General features: G+C 45.1%; 2 protein-coding genes and 1 long non-coding RNA gene across 3 annotated transcripts; 1 reads left to right on the top strand and 2 right to left on the bottom strand.

Moving 5' to 3' along the window:
* Positions 1–10: 10 nt before the first annotated feature.
* Positions 11–4,597, bottom strand: rnf113a (ring finger protein 113A). The gene is made up of 11 exons (XM_048990913.1): positions 4,461–4,597; positions 3,507–3,762; positions 3,071–3,150; positions 2,898–2,993; positions 2,675–2,782; positions 2,028–2,137; positions 1,512–1,618; positions 1,268–1,357; positions 1,060–1,153; positions 789–895; positions 11–171 (listed from the first exon to the last, which is right to left on the bottom strand). The coding sequence occupies exons 2-11, from the start codon at positions 3,607–3,609 to the stop codon at positions 104–106; spliced, it is 963 nt and encodes a 320-aa protein (XP_048846870.1). The 5' UTR covers positions 3,610–3,762; positions 4,461–4,597; the 3' UTR covers positions 11–103.
* A 114-nt stretch (positions 4,598–4,711) lies between these two features.
* rundc3aa (RUN domain containing 3Aa) lies at positions 4,712–21,365 on the top strand. Its single transcript, XM_048990909.1, has 11 exons — positions 4,712–4,844; positions 14,665–14,792; positions 15,072–15,205; positions 15,789–15,874; positions 16,031–16,120; positions 17,049–17,129; positions 17,421–17,586; positions 18,458–18,615; positions 18,910–19,029; positions 19,629–19,732; positions 20,274–21,365. The coding sequence occupies exons 1-11, from the start codon at positions 4,738–4,740 to the stop codon at positions 20,414–20,416; spliced, it is 1,317 nt and encodes a 438-aa protein (XP_048846866.1). The 5' UTR covers positions 4,712–4,737; the 3' UTR covers positions 20,417–21,365.
* On the bottom strand, positions 5,679–7,869 carry LOC125717701 (uncharacterized). The gene is made up of 2 exons (XR_007384590.1): positions 7,343–7,869; positions 5,679–7,250 (listed from the first exon to the last, which is right to left on the bottom strand). It is a non-coding gene; the product is annotated as an uncharacterized LOC125717701 (long non-coding RNA).
* Positions 21,366–22,201: the final 836 nt, after the last annotated feature.

Here is a 22,201-nt window from a genome sequence, read left to right as displayed (position 1 = left end):
AGAAACCATATCACTTAAAAAAAGCCTTTATTTATGAAAGCAGGATACTGTACAACATGTCTACAGCAGGGGGGGCTGCAGGAAAAGCACGAAGCAGGATTTGCTAATCTTCCTCATCAGATGGTGGCTGGTCCATCTTGGCTTCGTGCTTCTGCATTTTGGCCATCAGCTCTGAGTGGGACATGCAGATGGAACATCAGAACATAAAACAGGAAAATAACCACACGAAGTCCTGGGAGGGTGGTCTGCGGTCGAAGTGCACGTCCTATATGCTTTTCTGAACCACTCCTTGACCTTGAAGGAAAAGTCATAAGGACTTAGGAAAGTCCTAAGCCGTTTTCCCAAAGCAAAAAAAGAGGAAAAAGACTAAGCGTGTTGGACCACAGCCATGTCCTGCTGCCCTCCACAAAATGAACCAGTAAAGCACCCAGTGCATCTTAATACAACCTTGTTCAAAAGGAACCACGTCGGAAACCCAGTTTGACCTTGAACCAACAACCTTCAGATTATGAGACTGGATTCTCAACCAGTCCCACTCTGTGCTGCTTTATTTTGGGTGAGGAATCTAGTTTTACTTGGAGACTCATGCTTTGTTGAGTTAAAGTACATTTCCTGTAAATATTGAGTCCTTAAGTGCTAAACTCAGTTTCTCATGTATAAAGCAGGGCGCTACTGCACTGCTATTCCCTACTAGTCATCTAAAGATATACAGCACTAGCTCTACTCTGTAAATATCTCTATAGGAAGGGGGAGGGGGGTTATATAAGCAGGTACACTGGTTCCACTACCTTTGGCTGGGTTGAAGACACCGTTGGTTTGCACGTTGCAGACGTAGCAGCGCTTGGACTTGCGATAGTGCTGGAGAGCACAGGCTTCGCAGAAGTAATGACGACACCTGGCAGCAGAGAGATGAGTCAACGTTGCAGCTCGACGGCAAATCTGGCAACCGCCTCCACAGGCCTCAGCCACGGCATCCACAGCGCACTACGATGACTGATCGCGGCCCACGCCACCAGGTCGGCTCGACCTCCCGTAGAAGCAGCTGCGCGACTGTCTTACTTGGTGATGACGGGGTTCTTGAAGGATTCCCGGCAGATGAAGCACTTAAAGGGCAAATCCTCCTCGTCGCTGCTCACTTCGTAATTCTCTTCATCTAGAAGTGCAAGGTTTTCCCAACACCTTTTAGAACCTAATGCAACCGGCAACATCCCTCCATACCTTAATGCCAGTAGCTTCTTCACGCCTCTCAGGTGCCCAGGCCACTCACCGTTGGCGCCATATCGGCCTTCGTCCAGCTCCCGTTCGATCTGCCAGCCGTGCTTGTAGTCAGAGCGGTCGTGTAGGAATTTGCAGCTGTCTGGAAGAATACGAAAGTGAAAACGTACTAACATTTGACCGTATACCTTGCATGTGACAAAACCATTGAATCTTAGAGAACAGCAATGGTGCTTTAGATTACTTGTCTAAGCTTGACTTCCGGAGGTGAAAAAAAAAAAATCAACCTCCCTCACCTCCGAAACCACAGAAGCCAGTCTCCTTGTAGTCCTTGCAGATGTCTGGCTGGTAGTCCCAGCGTACAGTCGCTCTTAAATGCTCCGGAGCACGGATGGGACCCTTTCTACCATGCATGTGAAAACATTAAGAGCAGGCATGTGGCCAAGTAGTAAACTTACTGGTCTGAACCCCTAACAGAAGTTCTCAGACCAGTGGCCTGTACTACGAAGCGGAGTTACTGGCTTATCGGGGTAACTTGTCAGATTTAAGGTAGTCTGGGCAAAATGTAAGTGAACGAATATGAAGTCCACTGAAATTGCGATAACTTAAATCCGACAAGTTACCCTGATAAGCCAGTAACCCCGCTTCGTAGTACAGGACACTGGTTAAGAAGGTCGAAATACTAAAATTAAAACTGCCACATCAGCATCTGTATACAACCCCAAAATGTCAGCTAAAGGCACAAGAACAGGAACACGCCAAGAGGACCAGTTTTACAGGGTCACAGATGTTCAGAACTGTACCAGACGTACCTGACCATACCAGAAGATGCGTTTCCCATGGTGGAATCCTTGGGTTTGATGTACTTATGGTAGTTGTTCATACCTCTGTAGATTTTATCATCCTCTTTTCCGGAAAGTTCCTGGTAGAAGAACCAAAAATTCACAGCGAAAAATGGGTCAAAAATAAAAGTGGTGCAAATCACATCTAAAACTGATACAGCGCGTTGCTGCATCCACGACATGATGAACCACCTCAGGGATGAGAACCCGAGTGCAGCTGTGTGCCGGGTGATACCTCAGCACCACACTAGTCCGAATGACGCGTGTGAAGTTTTTTTTGGTGACTGGAGTGCCAACCAAACCCAACATTTTCCTTGAAAACTGGAGGATCCGCTTGCAGGGCAGGATGAAGATTAACGTCAGAACCAGGACGAAGCAATTGTAGGTTAAGGGCCTTGCTCAAGGGCCCAACAGAGTAGAATCACTCCTGTCATTCATGGGATTCGATCCGGCAACCTTCCGATTGCCGGCACAGAACCCTAGCCACCACTTTGCCTATACTCCACCTCTGAGTAATAAGAACAAACATTATTTTAGTGAAGACTTAAAGGTATATTCCCCTGTTTTATAAGGGGGGGGGGAGAACATTAGTCTTTACAAGCAAAACCTTCGCCAACCTCTTGGATCTTCTGACTCCGCTCAAAAATGGCCTGAGCATCTTTGTCCCTCTCTGTGTCAAGCTCATACACGGCTGTGGCACCCATGTCCTCCGGGCCCTCGGGTTTCTGAAACGGAGGGAGGGTGAAAAAAGATTAGAAAACACAACCACACAGGGGGAAAGAAAGTGCCTAGCGGGCAAAGCTTACAGCATTTCCAGCTTTGTGGGATTATAACACTCACAGCCGATCGGGTGGACTTGTACGCAACCATAACCTTCTCTTCCTTATCTTCCTCACTGTCACTGGAGCTCACCGTCTCCCTCTCTGTTCGCTTTGTCTGGATAAAGATAAAAAGGCCACATGAAAATGACAGACAAGGCGGCTTTGGGACGCTTATAGGCGCCTTCTCGGTACCTTCTGTATCATAGGGTTGGAGACACTGGGCTTCTTCTCCCGTCTAACGACCGCGTTCCCGTCCTCATCGCTGTTGCTGCCTGGGAGGACCAACAACACCTCGGGGTGACTGGTAAAGCATGCACTTTCAACTTAAATTCACAAATCCGCATTATGATAAATGCTTTTAAATGTACCAGTTTAAACAGCTGGATGTAAAGTCGTAAGCACGTCGGTTTAAACACTCAACGGTAAAGCAAATAAAAACACGCAATTACTAGATAGCAACTTCACATAAAGGACGCTGGTGAATTTAGCAATTGCTTTTCATAAAAACAGAAACATATTTAATTATTAATGGGAATAATTGCAATATTCTTTAGAGTCGCATGATTCGCCCACGTGTGTTAAATCTAAAAACGTTACGTTGTCTAAACCGTAAAGAGAGAAAACGTACCTTTATCACTGTCACTTGCTTTCCTCTTGCGAGCGGAGAACTTCTTGGTTGACTTTTTAAACAAAAACGTACAGGTAGACTTTTCCTCCTGCGACTCCGCCATGTCTGCCGCCAGTCAATAACACACTGGTGCCAAGAGCGCCCGGCGATTATGACAGCGCCGCCTGGCGTCAGCAAACGACACGCCACCGTGCTCTACTTCGCTGCTTCGTGCAGCCGTGGCTGATCATATACCGCCGCTGAGCGCTACTGCCACCTACAGGACGAGCGATGAAACATGCCAGCACAGCTTTGTGGCGTAATACATCGCTTTGCTCAATTACTGGTTTTTCACCAAAATGATTGTGTTGATAGCGATAGAAAAATTGCCTAGTTAATAAAGTGCATAATACTAAAATTTAAGCTATTTCACTTTTGAATTCTATTTCTTTCACGTCTGCATGGTCAGATGATTATTAGTGCGCGTAGAATACTAAGGAAATATAGGACAAGCTAGCTAAATGATTTTATTTCAAAACAATTGCATTAAAACTACACGACGCAACCATTTTGCAATGTCACCAAGCTACGATTTGTTGGGAAAACACAACAAAATCTAGCTTCTGCGAGTTACTATCAGCCTACACCATTGCAAGTGCCATCTGCAGGAAAGTCCGTGGGGCTCAACGACGAAGTTCAACCACAGTTCAATGTAAATGAAAACGCGCAAACGCACACTACGTAAGCATCAGTGCAATTCACTAAGTCAGTTTAATTAATTTGTGTTTCGTTATACAAAGCTTAATGCAATTAAATCAGTCTTTTATGGTCACTCTATATATTATTAATATTATTATGCCAGAATGATACAGATCATGTCGTTTGCGGATTGATTAAATAACAGCCATTCTGCAACTGGGGATGAACTTTGTCTCCGGACTCCACCTCCCATCCAACACCTCTCTGTACGCTTACCTTGGGCTCAGATAAGTCGAGTTTGCGTCGCGTGATAGGGTCCGCATCCCTAAGGTGCGGTTCCAAAATCATGAGGGATCTTGCGTGACTGTAGAAAGAGTTGACACGAGCTTCGGTGGTTTATTTTACAGTCTGCGTACCTTATTTCTCCCCCATCAGTGGCATCGTCGTTCCTCCTGCCGGTAGCTGAGGCTCCATCTGAAGCGTTGCTTCCGAAAGCCGCTGCAAGGGAGGAGTTGCGTGTCCTGGGATACTGGGGGCTCCCTGCCGGCACCGGATGGATTCGGGCTGTCTTCACTCAGCAATGGCTATGGGTCTGTCATCTAAAAAGGCATCTTCTCGGAGCGTTGCCGTGGAGCGCAAAAATCTCATCACAGTTTGCAGGTAATACGCAAGACGGCCGCGTGCTTTCGAATAACATCCATAACAGAAGGGCAGACATTTGTTATTGTGAGGACCTAGATCTTCATTTTAAAATGATCAAACACGTTGGTTATTTCCGTTTATGCCCGGCTAGAGGGACATTTTTGGTAGCTGGCTAAGGGACTGGCTGCGGAACGTCATATATGGGGTTGCAGAAATATGTATAACCGAGCTGTGGGTAGACATGTTTAAATTATGTATATTTATTTTTACAGGAAAATTGGAGAGAGGGGAAAAACACCCTCCCTCCAAAACATTTATTTAAAATGTAGCATGTATAGGCCTAGTTAATTAGTAATGTAATGTAAAGGTTTGTGGGTTATATTTACATAAACATTTATGTCTGGTTGCGAAGCAGCGCTTTGATAAAACGCAGAAGGTATCTGCTTTAATGTTTTCGCCGCTCCTTGGTGGGTGGTGACTTGCGATCCGCCTCCCCGCCGCGTTTTTGGACGTCTGCCCGTCCTCCCGATCTGCGCAGGCCGCCTTGTCACGGTTCTGCTTCCCCCAGGCAGGCGTATGCATCTGCAGCTATGCATCCCTTAATTAAACGGGGATGGTCCTGCTTGAGGCGGCCCTGTTACAGCCGTCCTTCTGGGACAAGAACACAATCGGATATCCTTGTTGACTGCTGCATTAGTAATTTAATACTTATATAAACTTTATTATTCCAGAGAGGAAATTGCTTTCATTCAATAATTGCTTAATCATCGCTTAATTAGGCTAAGCAGACACCTTTCCCCATGTATACTTACATGTGCCAATATGGTAGTCCCATGAACAATGACACAGTACTAAATAACACATTGGTATGGCTTTATTTTTAGTGATTTCCCCCCCAGTAACAAAACAATATAGCGAAATGGAGTAGAGACGTCATCGGCTACAGGAATACAGCATCTGTCATAGCACCAGTTTGGGTAGATGTTTGACACCTTTAGACCGTGCACGGTGCTCAAAGCCAAGGCCTTTATTTCATAGGGATGGGACGAAAGTAAAACGGTCTGAACAAGCAATTGCTGTAACTTTTTAAATTCCAGTCCTCTGGGGGTTTAGTGTCAAGAATCCTTGTGCTGAATCTGTAGAGAGCGCTTTACTGGGAAAGACAGTGAACTAATTGTGTTCTGCTCATAGTAACGCCACTGAAGGGGACATCGTCGCTGACGTCATTTAACTTAGCGGCACTGCTCTTCAAATCTTCCTTACAAGCCGCATTGGTCGTAAGTGTTTTTAAAAAGACTTGTACATATATATGATTTCGATTTATTTTTGCCGGATGCCGTAACAGAGGATCGTGCGCAGAGCAGTGGAAGATACAAGTGCGCCTTGATTTGCCTTGATTTGTGAAGGGATATAATAATGTACTCTTTCGGTGTTTCACAGTGCCGTCGCATAAATGAAATATCTGGCGCCACATGAGATCCTGCAATAGCCTATCTGGTCGCACGCACAAGCATAAAAATCACAGCACCTTTTCAGGAAAAGATTACAACACCGTCAACATAATCAACTTTCTTTTAGCAGCTCAAGCAGACACAGAAGATGAATCTCGGAGACAACAGACACACGTTTAAAAAACCTTATGACACAAGACTTAACAGACATTTAAAATAATTACGTTACTAAGACATGGATAACACACTGCTTATCTATCCTGTTTTTTTGCTGCATTAGCAATGTTTAGCGTTATATTATTGAATGACTCTAGCAGAACAACAAATATATATTATTCGGACATGTGCATGATCTGTGGCTTTTACAAACAATGGTAGAAGTAATTGGGATTTGGATGTAAAGTTACTTAAACAGAAAATAATCTGTATGCTATACTACCCACTGTGACATTTATGCACCTGAAAATGGACATTAAATAGCAGGAGTTATCGGACTTCCTTCGCTGTGAGTTTCTCTTCAGATGGACCGAGGTCCTCGTGTCTCCACCATGCGGTCCGTGCATCTCCTTTCGGGAACGCAGAGACTCGCTTCCCGGCCGAGGGCGTGGTTTTTACGGCCGTCTTCTTCACACGCCATTAACCTAAATTAGCCAATTGTTATACTTCGACAGTTTTTCATTCCCCGTTTTGTGTACAGTTCTGCCGCTATCCGTAATTGGCGTCTTCCTGGTGTATGAGATTTGCATGATTACCGTGAATGTGTGAGGGTAGCAGACAAGCCCAACTCAAGCATCAGTAGCTAAGGATGCGAAAATGATTACTTGGTATCTAAAACCACAATGAAGACGGGGAGCAACGTTGGCCTCCAGGCACATGGGCGTCGGTTAGGTGTTAAATTCTATACAGAGTGTGACTCCCGGTGGTTCGTGTCTCAAGCATACATCAGCAGAATACAGCAGGCACCTCCCAGGCTCTGTCGGAGTAAGATGATGGCACTGACCTGAAGCACAGTATTTTCCGAAGGATCCTGAACGTTTGACCCCACACTAATCACAAATTACAGACCCGGTTTAGTTGGCACCAAGATCCCTCATCCTTTTCGGCAGTTGTGTTGTCCATCCTAAGTTGCATCGGTTGTTCTTGCGCCCATCTGGTTGGTCGATTTTAGTTAGCGTTTTGAGTTGCTGGGTTTCCCAAGTGAAAAGGTGGTCTTGTCTCTTGTGATTCTGGCTTTTCCCAAAGAGGTGGTGGTCTTGCCCCTGCTATAGCTGGATTTGCCCATGGACGAGGTGGTTATGCCCCTTTTGATGGTAGTGTTTCCCATTGAGATGGTGGTCGTGTCCCTTTTCAGGGAGGAGTCCCCCATCGAGATGGCAGTTTTACCTTGGGTGATGCCGGTATTACCCATGGAGATGGTGAAGTTCCTGCAGTGTTACTCGGTTATCTCTCAGTGCCAGCTTGCTGGATTCTGCCACACTGCAGCACCAGCCTGACAAAGGTCTGATCGCTGGAGAAGGGGAATCGGCGCCTTCTGTATTGTGGTTCATTTGCCGAACACTGAAACGCCCTCGCGAACAGGCCTGAGGCTAGATTCCATGTGTCCTGTAAATGGACAGAATCTGCCCACAAGTGTTACGGCATTTCGGGTGGGACAGTGGTCCGATTGTCTTGTTGTTATGGAAACAGCCTTGAATGGTTGAAGGAGACATTGTTGCACCCATGGCAATTGGTAGTGACATCACTCAGTTTTTTTGGCCCTGTTCCTGAATGTTTGCTATATTAAGAACTGGACCAAAGCAACTGTGAGGTGTTTGTTTCTCGTGTCCTAATGTTATGCTTTGGGATTTTGCACATAAATGGTTGTTCTTAATTTTTTATTTGCTGGACACCTGCCAGTTGCGTTGGACAAACTGTCTTATTTTTGTTCTGTTATTTAGTTATTTATTACACACACATAAACTGTGACCTTGATGAAAGGCAATGAAAATGGATCTAGAAAATGTTCTTGATTGTGAAATAAATATGAAACTGAAGAGGTCTTTGCGTTCTATACACAAAATCGTAGAGCATATATTTAAAGTGTTAGATACTAATTGTATCTGATCTGAAATTGAAAAGTTAGTATGTGTTTAGTGTCCTTCAATAGTCTTTACACTAGTGAATTTAATTTTTAAGTATCATTCAAGATACCTTGTGGATGCCACCAAGATTTTTGTTGTAACCATCTTGTGTAGGAACCATTTACTACTAATACAGTAGGGCAGTGTTTCCCAGCATGGTCCTCGGAGCTGGGAGGGAGCAAAAACGTGGACCGGCTGTGGGTCCCCGAGGACCGGATTGGGAAACGCAGCAGTTGAGTAACTATGTGTAGCTGCAAGCCCCAGTGTGTTGGTTTTGTTGTGTGGTTATGATAATATGCACAGTCTCCCCATGCTCAATATAAAAAAAAATATATATGTGAAATCAAGGATCCAAAAAAGCATTTTACTGTAAACAATAAAGGTATTGTTTTGAACTAGTGTATGTGTTGGTCTATATTAAAAATATAATAATATCCAATTCGGGAGGTGGGTGTACATGTGTGGGGGGAGACAGAGAGAGTCTGTGTGCTTGCAAATTTGTCTCAGGGGGCTTCAAACTCAGTCGCAATCTCTGAAATGTGAGGAATGGATTCCATATGTTCTATAGCAGTACAGTAGAACAGTTGTCCTGCTCCCCGGGGAACACTGTTGAATGGCCAATGGAGATATTGTTGCACACAAGACAATTGATAGTGACATCACTGCGGTCTATGGCATTGCTCCCCCGCTACTCTTATATGTTATGCAAGAGCAATACTTATACAATGCTCAGCTTTTTTTTTTTTTTTAAATGCGTCTCAGTACACGAGTCTCTGAGCTTATTTGATCTCATCTGGAGGATTGGATTCTATTTAAAAAGCAAAGCGTGGTTCCAGGACTAATTAATCCAGGCATGAACTCATATAAAATCAAGTTTATTGCAGAACCAGACTCACAACCTCAGACTGACGATACAAACCAGATTGATCAGTTAGAAAGACATACAGACACAATCACACAAGACCTCAAATCTGATTCTAGAAATGGACTTGAATAATAATAATAATACATAAAGCATTTTGATTATTTAAGGAAATTACAAAATCAAGGGAAGTGTAGGAGCTAGTATGGAGGCAGTTTTACAAGTTTGTACAAACGAACATCCCAAACCTTATTGTACAGGTGACATTTGTATAATTTGTATACTGCCAGTGTCAGTTGATTTTATGTGTTACTGTATAGGAAACTCCAGTTAATATTACCAGCTCCATCCATCAATGACTGACACTAATCCACTAGGGGGTGTCAGAGTGGAGGCTGCAAACATCGCTAGGCTAGTGTTTGCGTTATATTCATGCTGATGTCAACACACCTCACCCGAGAAGTAGCAGAAATGTTAGCGCATCACAAGTTAGTTTGCAGAGTTAGGTAGACCTGCACTGGGGTTCTGTGCTACGTGCATGATGACATCATCGATATGTATTCTGTTGTTGCAAAGCGTGTGTATTTTAGTACATCAATAAAATGTTCCACTTGCCAATACCAGCACCATGTCTGTACACCGACGTTTCCTCCAGAGTTAATGTCGTATTTTGATAGATATTTCTAAGAATGCTTAAATAAGTTTGGTTTTTTGTCTTTAACCACAAACCGTTTCCTGGATACTTATTTGGAACTGGTGCTCTAAGACCATTGCTCTCAATGCCAGACAACACGCGTATCTCCAAAGCAATGACCCTCAAGGGCAAATGTATCCTAACTAATAATGGGCCCCTGCAGAGTCAGAGGCCAGCAGCTTACAGATTGCTAGCATTTCTTTATAAACTGTGATTGACCTTTTCTTCACTTTGGAATGGGGAATGGAAGGCCACTAACATTCTTGAAACTCTTGTGATGTTTCCAAGGTAATGCTGTCGTAGGCTTTGGCTGTAAACCTATGATTTTTTGAGGAAAACCCACTCTTAAAGTCTGCAGTACTCACCACCATATGAAACTCCACATTTGGGGTGAACCACAAGTATGGTCTTTGTATTCTTGATATTGCGATTCACCCTTGGTCATGTGGAAGCAGGTGGAGATGCTTATGTAGCTGAGTCTGACGGATGACAAGGGTGGAGTCAAGTTCATCCTGGGGTAATCAAGCTTAGTTCATGACTTGAAGTGTTTCTCCAAGAACCACAAATGAAGAGAGCAGTAATGCCCTTCTTTGTGGCCACCTCATCTTATGTGTACCTGGCATTCTGTAACCTCTTCTTCAAGGTTCTTTGAACCTTTTTAAGCTCCATTGAATGCTAATGTATCATCTGTTACAAGTGACTGTTCCGTTGGTGTTCAATGGCTGTGATTTATTTCCTAAATAATGGCTGAATCCCCAGGAGTCGTCTCTGAGACCAACATCGGCAGTGTCTTTGTGTTGGCAAATGCTATAATGGGTCCTTCTCATAGGCTCTCTCTTGGGATCAGCCTTGAAGTGTTTGTCTCTCTTTGGGACCAGAGCATTGAATCTATAAGGAAAATCACCCTCACAAGGTTTATCTATACAAGGTTTCATTATATCCTGTGAACAGATAATAAGGAGATTTATGGGTTTTCAACGCCAATTTTGTCATTTAACGAATAATAAAGCTTCGGCAGGGTCCAGGGCCACGTTTTGCACTCCTATTTTTTTGCCTTTTAACACAAAGTATTTGCAAAACCGTCAAAGAACTTTGCGGACATATTCACGACATAGGGACTCATTTTTATCTGAATCAGAGAGCAGGGCATATCCCAGAATCTCATACTGGTGTTACCGACAGAACTATGACTCAGGTTTCACAGTAGATCACCAGAGTAGATGAATCCATTAGTCTTCATCCTGACCTCATTATCTCCATATATAGGGAATATCTGACCGCTACAGAGTTAAATTCCACCTTAACAGCAGTTGAGATGTTGAAAGGCAGGCGAGTGAAAAAGGCATAAATTTTGCGGCAGAATTTTTCTGCCAGCATTGTTTATGGGATCATATATATATATATATATATATATATATATAATTTTTTTTTCAGGTGTTTTAAAGTACTATCAAATCCGGTAACAACTAACCTGTTGCAGATTTCAAATTTTGGCAGATTAAAGGCTTCACTGATTAGTTAAAATCACCTAGACCTGCGCTGTGAAACCAGGCGACTCTCGGACCTGTTTATGTCAACTTCACCTCTGTTCATTAGGATCACCTACTACATGTCTTAAATACAACATTACCGAATCTTTCGATCGACATCCTGTGAAACCTTGTCCCTAAATTACATGAGCACCCCAAATCTGGTTTGCTTTTTCAGTAATACCACCTATAAAGTGTTCCCACTCAGGCCCTCCTGTTACTCCATCACCCTCCGTCGCAAACATACATTATCACAAAAACACTGCTTCACTTTATACTCCAGGGGAAACCTACTGAGAATGTGCATCCTCTCAGTCGGCTTTTTCTTCCCCGTGTGATCTGGGATTATGCCTCCTTGGTCCTCTGTGATGTCCGACTGTCTCGGGGTGTGAGTGCTGTCCACCCCAACTGCATGTTCTGAGTCCATCTCTCTGGCGACGCCCTGTGGGTCGTGTTGGAGAAACATCTTGTTTATCTGCCCGTAGTTATAATGGCGACTCTCCAGCAAAAAAAAAAAACAAAACAAAACCAGTATATCTGTCACTAGTAGGGCGGACTTCGGTGCAGGGGCAGTAACTCTGCGGTTTGTGTTTTGGTAACAAGTCAACAGCCGTAGACGACATGGACGAACCCAGCTGATCTCACAGACTGCGCCACTTGCAGGGAGAGAAGCTGTGTGGAGAGAAGTTGGGGAAATTCGATGAGTACGTATTTCTCCAGTACTGCCTACGCTCGTACCTTGGCGCTCATTGGAAGCTCATGCTAGCTACACTTGTGCTTTGGAAACTCCTTGACAATTCGTAATGCTAAAGCTATTTGCCTCACTTGTACATTGCTTTGATTCAGAGTCTGCATCTTACAAATAAATATAAATGCATTTCTCTGCCTTGTGACTCTGTTCAAATCAATTTTAGCCCCAAATTTGTGCCTGGGGATCCTCAGCAGAGTGTGCAGGTATATACTGATATTGGCTTTCAAGGCATCAAATAAAGACTAATTTGAATTTTTTTTAATTGTTACCCAAAGGGATGAAAGTTTAATTACACTCTTATCACTATGCCAAGGCCATGAAAGCATTTTTCGCGTAATTGTACCAAGAGCATCCCTATCCGGCACTGAAGATGAGCTTACACACTGCGCATTACCCAGAGGCATTACCCTGGTCATCAGTAAAGAAGCGTTGTCATTTTGGATCAAACTCGAGGCGTACACTATTTACATGTGTGTACACGCATTTACACAGGACAACACTTTCCTTTCGGAAATGAAATATTGACAGATACACAGATATATGCGTACGCTGCTTAATATAGTGAACTGCACAATTTGCTTAGTTAAAACTGTTGCTAATTTGCATATATTCCCGGCCACAGTCATTAGTGCATCAGACACATTTGTAAGGGATAAAAAGTACGTTTGCTATTTAAATCCTGCCACATAATTGCAGGTGTGAGAAAAGACGGCATCTCGTCGACATTCAGCCTGTGCTAACAGCGTTTAGCGTAACAGTTTATTAACTTCGTCACAAGTAAGGCTTCGGCACTTTTTCCTCGTATGCAATTCGACGGAAGTCAACAAAAACAAGATTCTGTCACCAACCTGTTGCTTGGCGTGTTATGTAGCCAGTAGAGGGTCCAAACAGCCAATCGGACCCCTTCTTTAATTCTTTAATTAAACTCCCAGTATATGCTCCATTGAGTGTTATTGCCTCTGGTGATAATATTTATGCCAACCGAGATGGCGGTCTTTCCCCTTGTGATGGTGATGTTGCGCACTGATACCGTGATCTCTCCTCTTCCAACTGTGCTTTTGCTCAGTACAAGAGAAGTATTGGCCCTGCTGATGGTGGTTTTGCTCATAGAGAATGAGGTTTTACCCCTATTGACCACAGTCTTTTTCCTTAACACACTGGACTTCCCTCGTGTGATGGTGGTTTTGCTTCTCAGGATGGTATCCTTGCCCCGGGTGAATGATGTCCTGCTCCTCTGGAGGGTGGTCTTGCCGCTGGGGACGGAGGTTTTGCTCTTCTCCTGGGACTTCTTGCCCCTCGGAGTGGAGGTCTGATCCATCTAGACGGTGGTCCTGCGCTTGAAGAGGGAAGCTTTGCCCAGAGAAGTTGTGGACTTGCCCCTTCGGAACGTATTTTTGCCAAATGAAATGGTGGTCGTTCCTCTCTTGATGGTGGATGTGCCCATGGAAAAGGTCGTCTTTCCTCTTTTGATGGAGGTGCTACCTAGGTTGATGGCGGTCTTTCCCTCGGTGATGCTGGTATTGCCCATCGCGCTGGGGGGGATATAACCCTTCACATCACCTGAGGTGTCCTGGACAGAGCATCACCTGCAACCGAATCCCCTGCCCTGCAACCCCGAAGCCACAACCTGAAGCAAATCAGATCGGCAGGCAAAGAGTGCGCGGCACGCCTGCTGTTTTGCCGCATTTGTTGAGCAGCAGGACGTGATCCCGTAAATGCTTGGGATAGTTTCATGTGACCTAGAGTGGGCGCAGGAACCCTTGGGGTTTTGTCGCCTACCGGGTAGCACAGTGGGCCAATTGTCTTGTTGTCAGGGCAACAGCATTGGAGGGCTAAAGGCGACATTGTTGGACACAAGACCATTGTAGGTGACATCAGTTTGCCCCGTGGTGCTACTCCCAAATCTCCCTGTCTGAACTTGAAATTCCACTCGCTACTCATTTAGAGGATTGTTTACGTCTGTATTTATTTGCATATTTACCTTCCTCGTGGAGACTGGGCTAGGGGTCTCGGAAAGACTGCCCCCTGCAGGACTGTTACAGAAGGTGCCAAATTTGAGATGGCAGGGTGATTCAGTGGTCAGTTCTGTGGCTTCACACCTCCGGGGCTGCGGGTTTGATTCCTGGTCCTGTATGGTGTTTGCATGTTCTCCTGGTGTTTTCCTCTGCTTTCTCCTGCCCTGGACAGGAGGCCAGTCTCTGCCAGGTGCCCTGTGCATTCTGGGATAGCTTTCTAGCTCACTGACACACTGTACTAATAACTAGAAAAAAAGATGGACAGATATAAAATATAATAATATTGAATAATCAAAGTTTTTTTTTTTCAGTGATGTACTCGATTATGAGAAGATTTCCAGGAACTTGTGTGTTTAACAAAATGTTGCATTTGGATGTGTCCTTCAGAGTATGGTGCCTACCTCTTCACCCAACAGGTTCTCCGTGAAGACTTTGCTGGAGAAGTACTCAGCAGAGCCCATTGATGACTCTTCAGAAGAGTTCGTCAACTTTGCCGCCATCTTGGAGCATATTCTCAGTCACCGTTTCAAAGGCAGCACAGCAGGTAACGTCGTACGTGCACAGGCGTGCGGGCTGTGTGTGGGGCTGTTCGCGATTTTGACCTACAGGAGAGTCAGGGGAGTCCATTATTGGAGGTGATAATTTTGTGCATTTTTTTTGACCTATCACATAAAAGTTTATTGGGTATTTTTAGGTTGTGTGTTTGCACTAACGTGACAAAGGACTGACTCTGAGACGTTGACTTTGAAATTCCACCACGCTACACATTATCCAGAGTGTCATGTGTTTCCAGTGCTTGGACAGTCGTGTTATTTTTGGTCAGGTCCGGGCAGCTGGTTCAGCCATGACGGGCAGCGCGGCTTCTGGGACTATATCCGCCTGGCATGCACCAAGGTCCAGAACAACTGCATCGCGAGCATCGAGAACATCGAGAACATCAGCACTTCACGAGCAAAGGCAAGGGTGGCCCTGGCTTGGGGGGGGGGGTGTGATGTGGTGGGGTGAGGTGGGAGGGGAGGGGAGGGGGACAAACACGATCGAACGCAGGCTTCGCACTATGCACCAACCCCTCCGTCGCCACTAACCAGACCCCAGACATAGCGTGGCCCTATCCCGGGAATAGTGGCCCCTTTGTTCCGGTGAGGCCCCATCATGGACTAAAGAACCAGTGTGGGAGGAAGCTGCCAACCCCGAACCCAGGTCCCCGTGTCGTGTGTCGCCAACTGGTGCCAGTCGCAGTGGGCCGACACTCCTGGGGAGGTCAACAGTGGCACGGTTCACAAAGGCTGATGCAGCTGAATCGACGTTTTTCCCGGGGAATTGGGGAAGCGACGTGAACGAGAGGAGGGATAGATAGGAGCACAGATGGGGCGGGACGTCGTTGATTAACAGGGTATCCAGGAATAGCGTGGGGGGGGGGGGGGCTCCGAAAATATACTTTATTATAGGAGGGCATCAAAGGGATGTGGGAGTTGTAGTCTTTGGAGGCGGGAGCAGCAATGATAGAAGTTTGCTGAAAAATGCCTCTTTCGTCCTGCAGGGCCGGGCCTGGGTTCGAGTGGCTCTGATGGAGAAGAGGCTGTCAGAGTATGTGGCCACCGCCCTGAGGGACACCCGGACGACCAGGTGACTATCGCACGACACCCGAGCGATTGGACAGCATCGGTCACACTGTACGGCATACAGTTGCTAATCGCTGTCTGACCCGGAAGACCAGTAGTAGTGATGGGGGTTAGCGTCAGCATTGTCACGGCTCCGCCCACTCTGCCCCATGTGATGCAGGCGGTTTTACGACGATGGCGCCATCATGCTGAGAGAGGAGGCCACGGTCCTGACGGGCATGTTGATCGGACTCAGTGCCATAGACTTCAGGTGGGAGAATCACTGCAGCAACCGACGGCCTCCCTCTCCCGGTTGAACATCTGGGTTCCGGCCACATCTGCTCCCGTCGCAATTCACCACGGACGCATTTACGCTTGTTGCGACTTCAGATAGCCTGCAGTGTAGGCTTTTTCGTCTCAGTCTGCCTAAATGCAATTTTCATTAAAATATATCACCATATGTTGTACCTTTTACTGCAGGAATGAACTTTAGGCATCATGCATTTATTTCAGACTTAATATAGTTGTTAGGGGTTAATAAAGCCTTCCGTTGGATTAAAAGTTCAAGATGCAAGAGTCATGTGCACAGTGAACAGTAAGCTCCAATATGCAATGAAAATCTTACTCTATGTCCTTCCGGTAAACACAAGTTAAAAACGTGTAATTCAAATGTGCTATAAAATGATTTATATATTAGCCATGTTTAAAATAAACCAAAATGGGTTGGCATGACAGGCCCACATCTCTTCGGTGGCATTGAAATGCAACTAGAAAGCCATTAGAAATATAAAGATGGTTCTGTACTTATCTTTTACTCAAGAAGGTAACACAGTCCTGCCAAAACTGCAAAACCCCTTTAAATCTCTTTGAGGTTCTGTTGTGTCCTTCCAGTTTTCTGTCTCAGTGTGGCCTGACACCTGCAGTTATTTGTGTTAAATTGTAGTCAAGCATGACTCTTACAAAAACACCACGTGTGTCGACTTCCTCATTCCTTCACTTAAAGTTCAGCACATTTGCTTAATTCCCCTCAACCGAGGAGATGTTGTTATTCTTGGTTATATGTTGACGTTGTTGCTTGTTACTGTTGTTTGATGGTGCTGTTGTTGTTTGATGATGCTGTTGTTTGATGATTTGTTGTTTGTTATTGTTGTGGTGGATTTCCTGGTTTCATTAATTCTACGTCTCCTGCCGTCCCGCAGCTTCTGCCTGAAAGGGGAGGTGCTGGACGGGAAGTCCAGGGCTGTGATTGACTACACGCCATACCTGAAGTTCACGCAGAGGTGACATTTGCTGACCCGTTTCTGAGTGGGTCCTCGTGAGACACAGGGACAGCAGATGGTTGTGGTTTTTGGATCATATCCCAGCAGAGGATTGGGGGCCTGGATCACGAAGCCACATTTCTTGCTTAGCCAGATAACTTCTCGGATTTAAGGTAGCCCAGTTTAAATGGACTCGGATTGCTTAAATTTAGCCCTACCTTTAATCCGACAAGTTATCTGGCTAAACAAGAAGTTCAGCTCCGTGATGCAGGAATCGGAGCATTGAGGACAATGGCCTTTCTTTTGCTCCAGCTATGACTACCTGAGCGATGAGGATGACCGGCGCAGTGTGGACAGCAGCGCCAGTGAGGAGAGCCTGCCGGAGCATCCGTACATCCCGCTGGTCACTGACGAGGAGAGCTGGAGCACCAAGTGTCGCAGGATGGAGCACAAGTTCAAGATCGTATACGCCCAGAAGGTCAAGATCTTCAGTGTGACTGTTCTGAATGAACTGCGCCTGACCTGCCTGTGCTGTCTCTCTCCTGTGCATGACCGTCAGTGTGCCATGCTGTATGTTGTCCTGTGTGTGACTGTGTCTGTCTGTGTCCAACTGTGCTCTAATGTGCAGTACTCTGCAAAAGTCTAAAGCAGTCAAAGAAATTGTTTAAGTGTATATTTGCTCAGGAAAAAAAACAGACAATTTAACATTAGAACATAACCAAGACTGCAAATTAAGACTGGCACAATAAAAATTAACAAGAATTTCTTCCGTGCTCCAAAAACTTCCTGATATCCTATCGGATGGCTAGATGATCACCACTTCGGTTCCCAAACCTCTCCTCAGGGGCACCTCAACCATTCCATGTATTTGTTAAATTTCACCACCAGCTCAGTTAATTAATTAACTTAATTTAACTTAACCAATACCCCATTGAGTTAAATTAACCAAACGTTGTGTGCTATTGGTCACGCCACAAAATGCACAAACATGTAAAATGGTTTCTAAAAACACCAGGGTGGCTTTAGGAGCGGTTTTCTGGTTTCTAAGGAGACACACTTTGACAGACATCAAATAACAATGAAGATCATTTAAACATTGTTTCCTTTGACTGCGCAAGTCCTTTGCGTAGTGCTGAGTAACTTCTCCCCATCGCACAGCAGTATCTGTAGATGTTCCTGTTTCATATACGTATCTGAATGTGTCATATTTAGATGTCTCGCATATTGATATTCTGTTTATTACTGCTCCCTGCAATACGCCCAGCGAAATCGAAATTTCACCTCGGCGTATGACTCACGGATCATATAGGCGAAGACGACGAGGCTGATTGCGAGTTTGACCTTCTCAGAGCTACCTGGAGGAGCTGGTGCGTCTGCGGGAGTCGCAGCTGAAGAACCTGGAGACGGAGAACAAGCGGCTGGGCGTGAGGCTGGACGAGCTGGTGCAGCAGAGCCAGCAGGAGAAGAAGGAACTGGAAGACATTATATTGGAACTGCAGGCCCAGCTGTGAGTTGGGGGTACCCAGAATGCATTGCGAAGGGCACACCCACTGCCCTATTATGAAAAACATAAATATTCTCTTAATATAGTGGCTTTTTTATAAACATGCAAAGATTAATAAGCCTCCCCCTGTGCCCTAAATGCACGTTCCTGCCCATGCATATGAACACAGACCTGCATAAACAATAGCACCAGTAACTGGCTCTGCCACCCACATGGTCATGCTTGCATATGAGAGCGAGCCGCCCCCTCGCACCGCAGTGGCCACTGACCGAGCCGCACTCTTTGTGTTCGCCACAGAGCGGCGCTGATCCCCTGCGACTCCAGCCACCTGGCCAAGGAGCTGCCCCTCTCGCTGGTCAACCAGTGGCATCGACTTCAGGGCCAGAACAATCAGGAGAATGTCAAGCTCTTCCGCAGGTTTGCCTTCGGGCCTGAGACACTATCTGTGCATAACCCTGGGCTGGGGGCCTAGGGTCCTGGAACTTAAAATTGTGCAAATTGGTAATAAAATTGAGTAGTCGTATATTAATTGACCATAAGTTAATTAATTTAATTGAGTGCAGATATCAAGATGACCAGGGGAACCATTAGACTAGTTCTGTGGTTCTCAACCCAGACCCCCTAGGCAGTCCACGTTTTGCTCTCTCCCTGTTTTTCAGCCAATCAAGAACCCTGAATACCTGGTACTGGTGTGTGTTGATTGGCTGGGAGCTGGGAGAGACCAAAAATGCAGATTGTGTGTAGGGGGGGTGGGTGTCCCCAAGGACTGGGCTTAGAAAGACTGGATTAGTGATACCAACAGCAAAGCCAAAATGTGCCATCTGTAAATTTTGAGAGAAGCTCTCAACTTGGTTTTATTGATTTTTTAATTTTTTTTTCCGCTGAATTACAACTAGTAGCACAGGGCTTGTTGTTGGCACATATTTGGGGCTATAAGCCCCTGAAAACCACCCAGCCTGCTGGGGACGCAAGCTGAGCTCACGGCCTGCGGGTCTGTGCTGTCATGGCTTCTGCAGGAGGAGCTTCCACAGTCTGGACCAGCTGTCCACCGAGACGAGCCTGAATTCTGATTCCCAGAAGACTGATGGTCCTCAGAATGGTGACGTGTGGTGCTCCGCAGGTACCGACACACACACACACACACACACACACACACACACACACACACACACACACACACACACACACACACACACAGAGGCTAGTAATTATTTCTTTGTGGGGACTCTCCATTCATTTTTATGGGGAAAACTAATCCCAACATGCCGACCTTAACCCCCACCCAGCCCTAACCGTAACCATAAGTAACCTAACCAAGCTTTTGGCATTTTTACTTTTTTATTGCATTCACAGATCTCTGTGGGGACCTGAAAAAGGGTCCCCACAACGTCAAAATAACAGGTTTTTGTGGGGGACTTTTGGTCCCCACAATGTGATATAAACCTAGCCCACACACATTTAGTGGTGGGTGAGAACTGAGCATCTCTGAATTACTTTAGTTTCCCATTTCCAGCCCTGGGACCTCGGGGGGGGGGGGGGGGGGGCTACACAGTTCTTTTGTGCTTGACCTAAAAACATTGTGATCCATCGAGTCGCAGGGACTGGAGTTGAGAGAAAAATGTCTTGCACTGTAGCATTTGCTCGTGTTCCCTTTCTCCCAGGTAAAGACTACACACCCTCTATGCTTGGCCTGTGTGGGTCTTTGGCTTCCCTTCCCAGCTGCAAGTCCCTCGCAAGCCTCAAGTCTAGCGAATGCCTGGTGAACATCAGCACGGAGGACAGCCCTGCTCTCTCTCCCAGCTAGGGGGCGCCAAATCGCACACTTTACCACAGTCAGGTCTGAATGTGTCGAGGTCTTGGGGGTGGGACGTTATTGAATGAAAGTCCCCCTCCCCCTTTCCTCCCACTGTCTGAACATTTTGTCTTCTAATGGTCCCAAGCGCCAGAGACTATCTTGTTCTGAAAGGTAAATTAAAGGGCAGACAGATGTTGCTGGACCAATAGTCTCCCATTTCCTGTTTAGCCCTATGCGATGACATCATCGGATCCAGTACACAGTAGTGTCATAGTCCATAATAAACTCTCCCACATAAACATACATTCATACTCTTCATAAGGCAATACCATGAACCTACTATATCTGTCCTCAATATTTGTCTAGTGGCGACTATCTTGTCATGTCAAATTATATCCCGGATAACGTGGACTTTTTTGCCAAATATCTGGCAACCAGTCTCAGCATCAGCTTGGTGTTTCTATGACTGAGTGATCGGCGAAATTATAGCCATCGATTATTTGACTGCATGTCTGGTATTTCCCTTCAAACTGGAACATTGATGTGTTTCATCATAGTCATATCCTGTTATTTACATATAAATATATGCAGATGTACAGTATGTCACCATGTATGTGTATATGAACACCTGCAGCTTCTGTATAACGATCTTATTTGATCATTTATGTTGTTTTGTTCATACATATATTTATATATTTTTTTCTTAGCCCTAGTTTGATGTATTTATTCCTGGAGAATGGGGTGTCCTTGTCGTTCTGAATGTATAATGCTCCCTTTTCATCGCCATAATGTTGCGCCTACGTTCACAATGTAAAATAAAGTAACAAATAGCCATGATAAATTAAAATCCATTTCCAAGTTTAACTCGAGTCAATCTATAAATACGCCACTGCCAATACATTCAATTCAATGCATTCGTGTGATTTGTGTAAAATATAGATCGTGACATTTACCCCTATGTTATGCCTCAGATTAAGATCGTTCGTATTCGTCTGGGCGTCACTACATCACAGATTTAATTGTTGCAGTTTCTTCACCGTCCTGCAAGTCAGAAGGTGGCCTTCACTGTTAATGAGGCTGTAACTCCTCCATCACATTTGGATTTTGTTTGGTGTTATAAACAAAGACATGAATGGCACATAATATGGGATTTAAATGAATTTGACAACCGTAAATTTGACTATTTTATCTCGAATGCAGTAGCGACTGATTTTAATTTTGGATATACTGCCCCCTAGTGATGTTCTTACTAAACATACGGTGACCTGAATTTATGTCTGCTCCTAATGGGGTTTAGGTCTTCTGTGCAGGTTCGTGTGGGTGTTTCTCAGACCACACATTACTTTAAGGCCGGGCATGTTTTTCAGAAGTGCTTTATGTTAGCAAAATGCTGAGCGCTGACTACCATCGTTCGTACCACACAGGATGCCCATATTAAAGCAAATAACTGCATGGTCTAAGTCACAGCTACAGTAAAAGACGTCCAGAAAAACTTACTTGACTAAAATCTTCATTTAATAACTGTAGCTATCGGAAATAGGGAACCGTGCAATAAAGATTTCGGAAGCTTTAATAAAACCTTTCTGGAATTTAATTGCCCATACTCTCGGACGCTCGAGTTCATCTGAGGAAGTAAAACTACTGACTACTCAGGCAGTAAAAATTAGCCTCGCAGCAATATAGATGACAACTCTTATGGGAGAGACTGGTAACTTACTTAACTGATTTCTTTACCTGTTCGGGTTGAGCACTTTGCTCATGGATGCTGAAGCGCCACAACCCCTGAACTCGAAG

This window comes from Brienomyrus brachyistius, chromosome 22 (assembly GCF_023856365.1).
Source record: "Brienomyrus brachyistius isolate T26 chromosome 22, BBRACH_0.4, whole genome shotgun sequence".
Taxonomy (NCBI): Eukaryota; Metazoa; Chordata; class Actinopteri; order Osteoglossiformes; family Mormyridae; genus Brienomyrus; species Brienomyrus brachyistius.
Note: the sequence above shows the minus strand (reverse complement) of the source record. Positions and strands in the feature narration are given on the sequence as shown.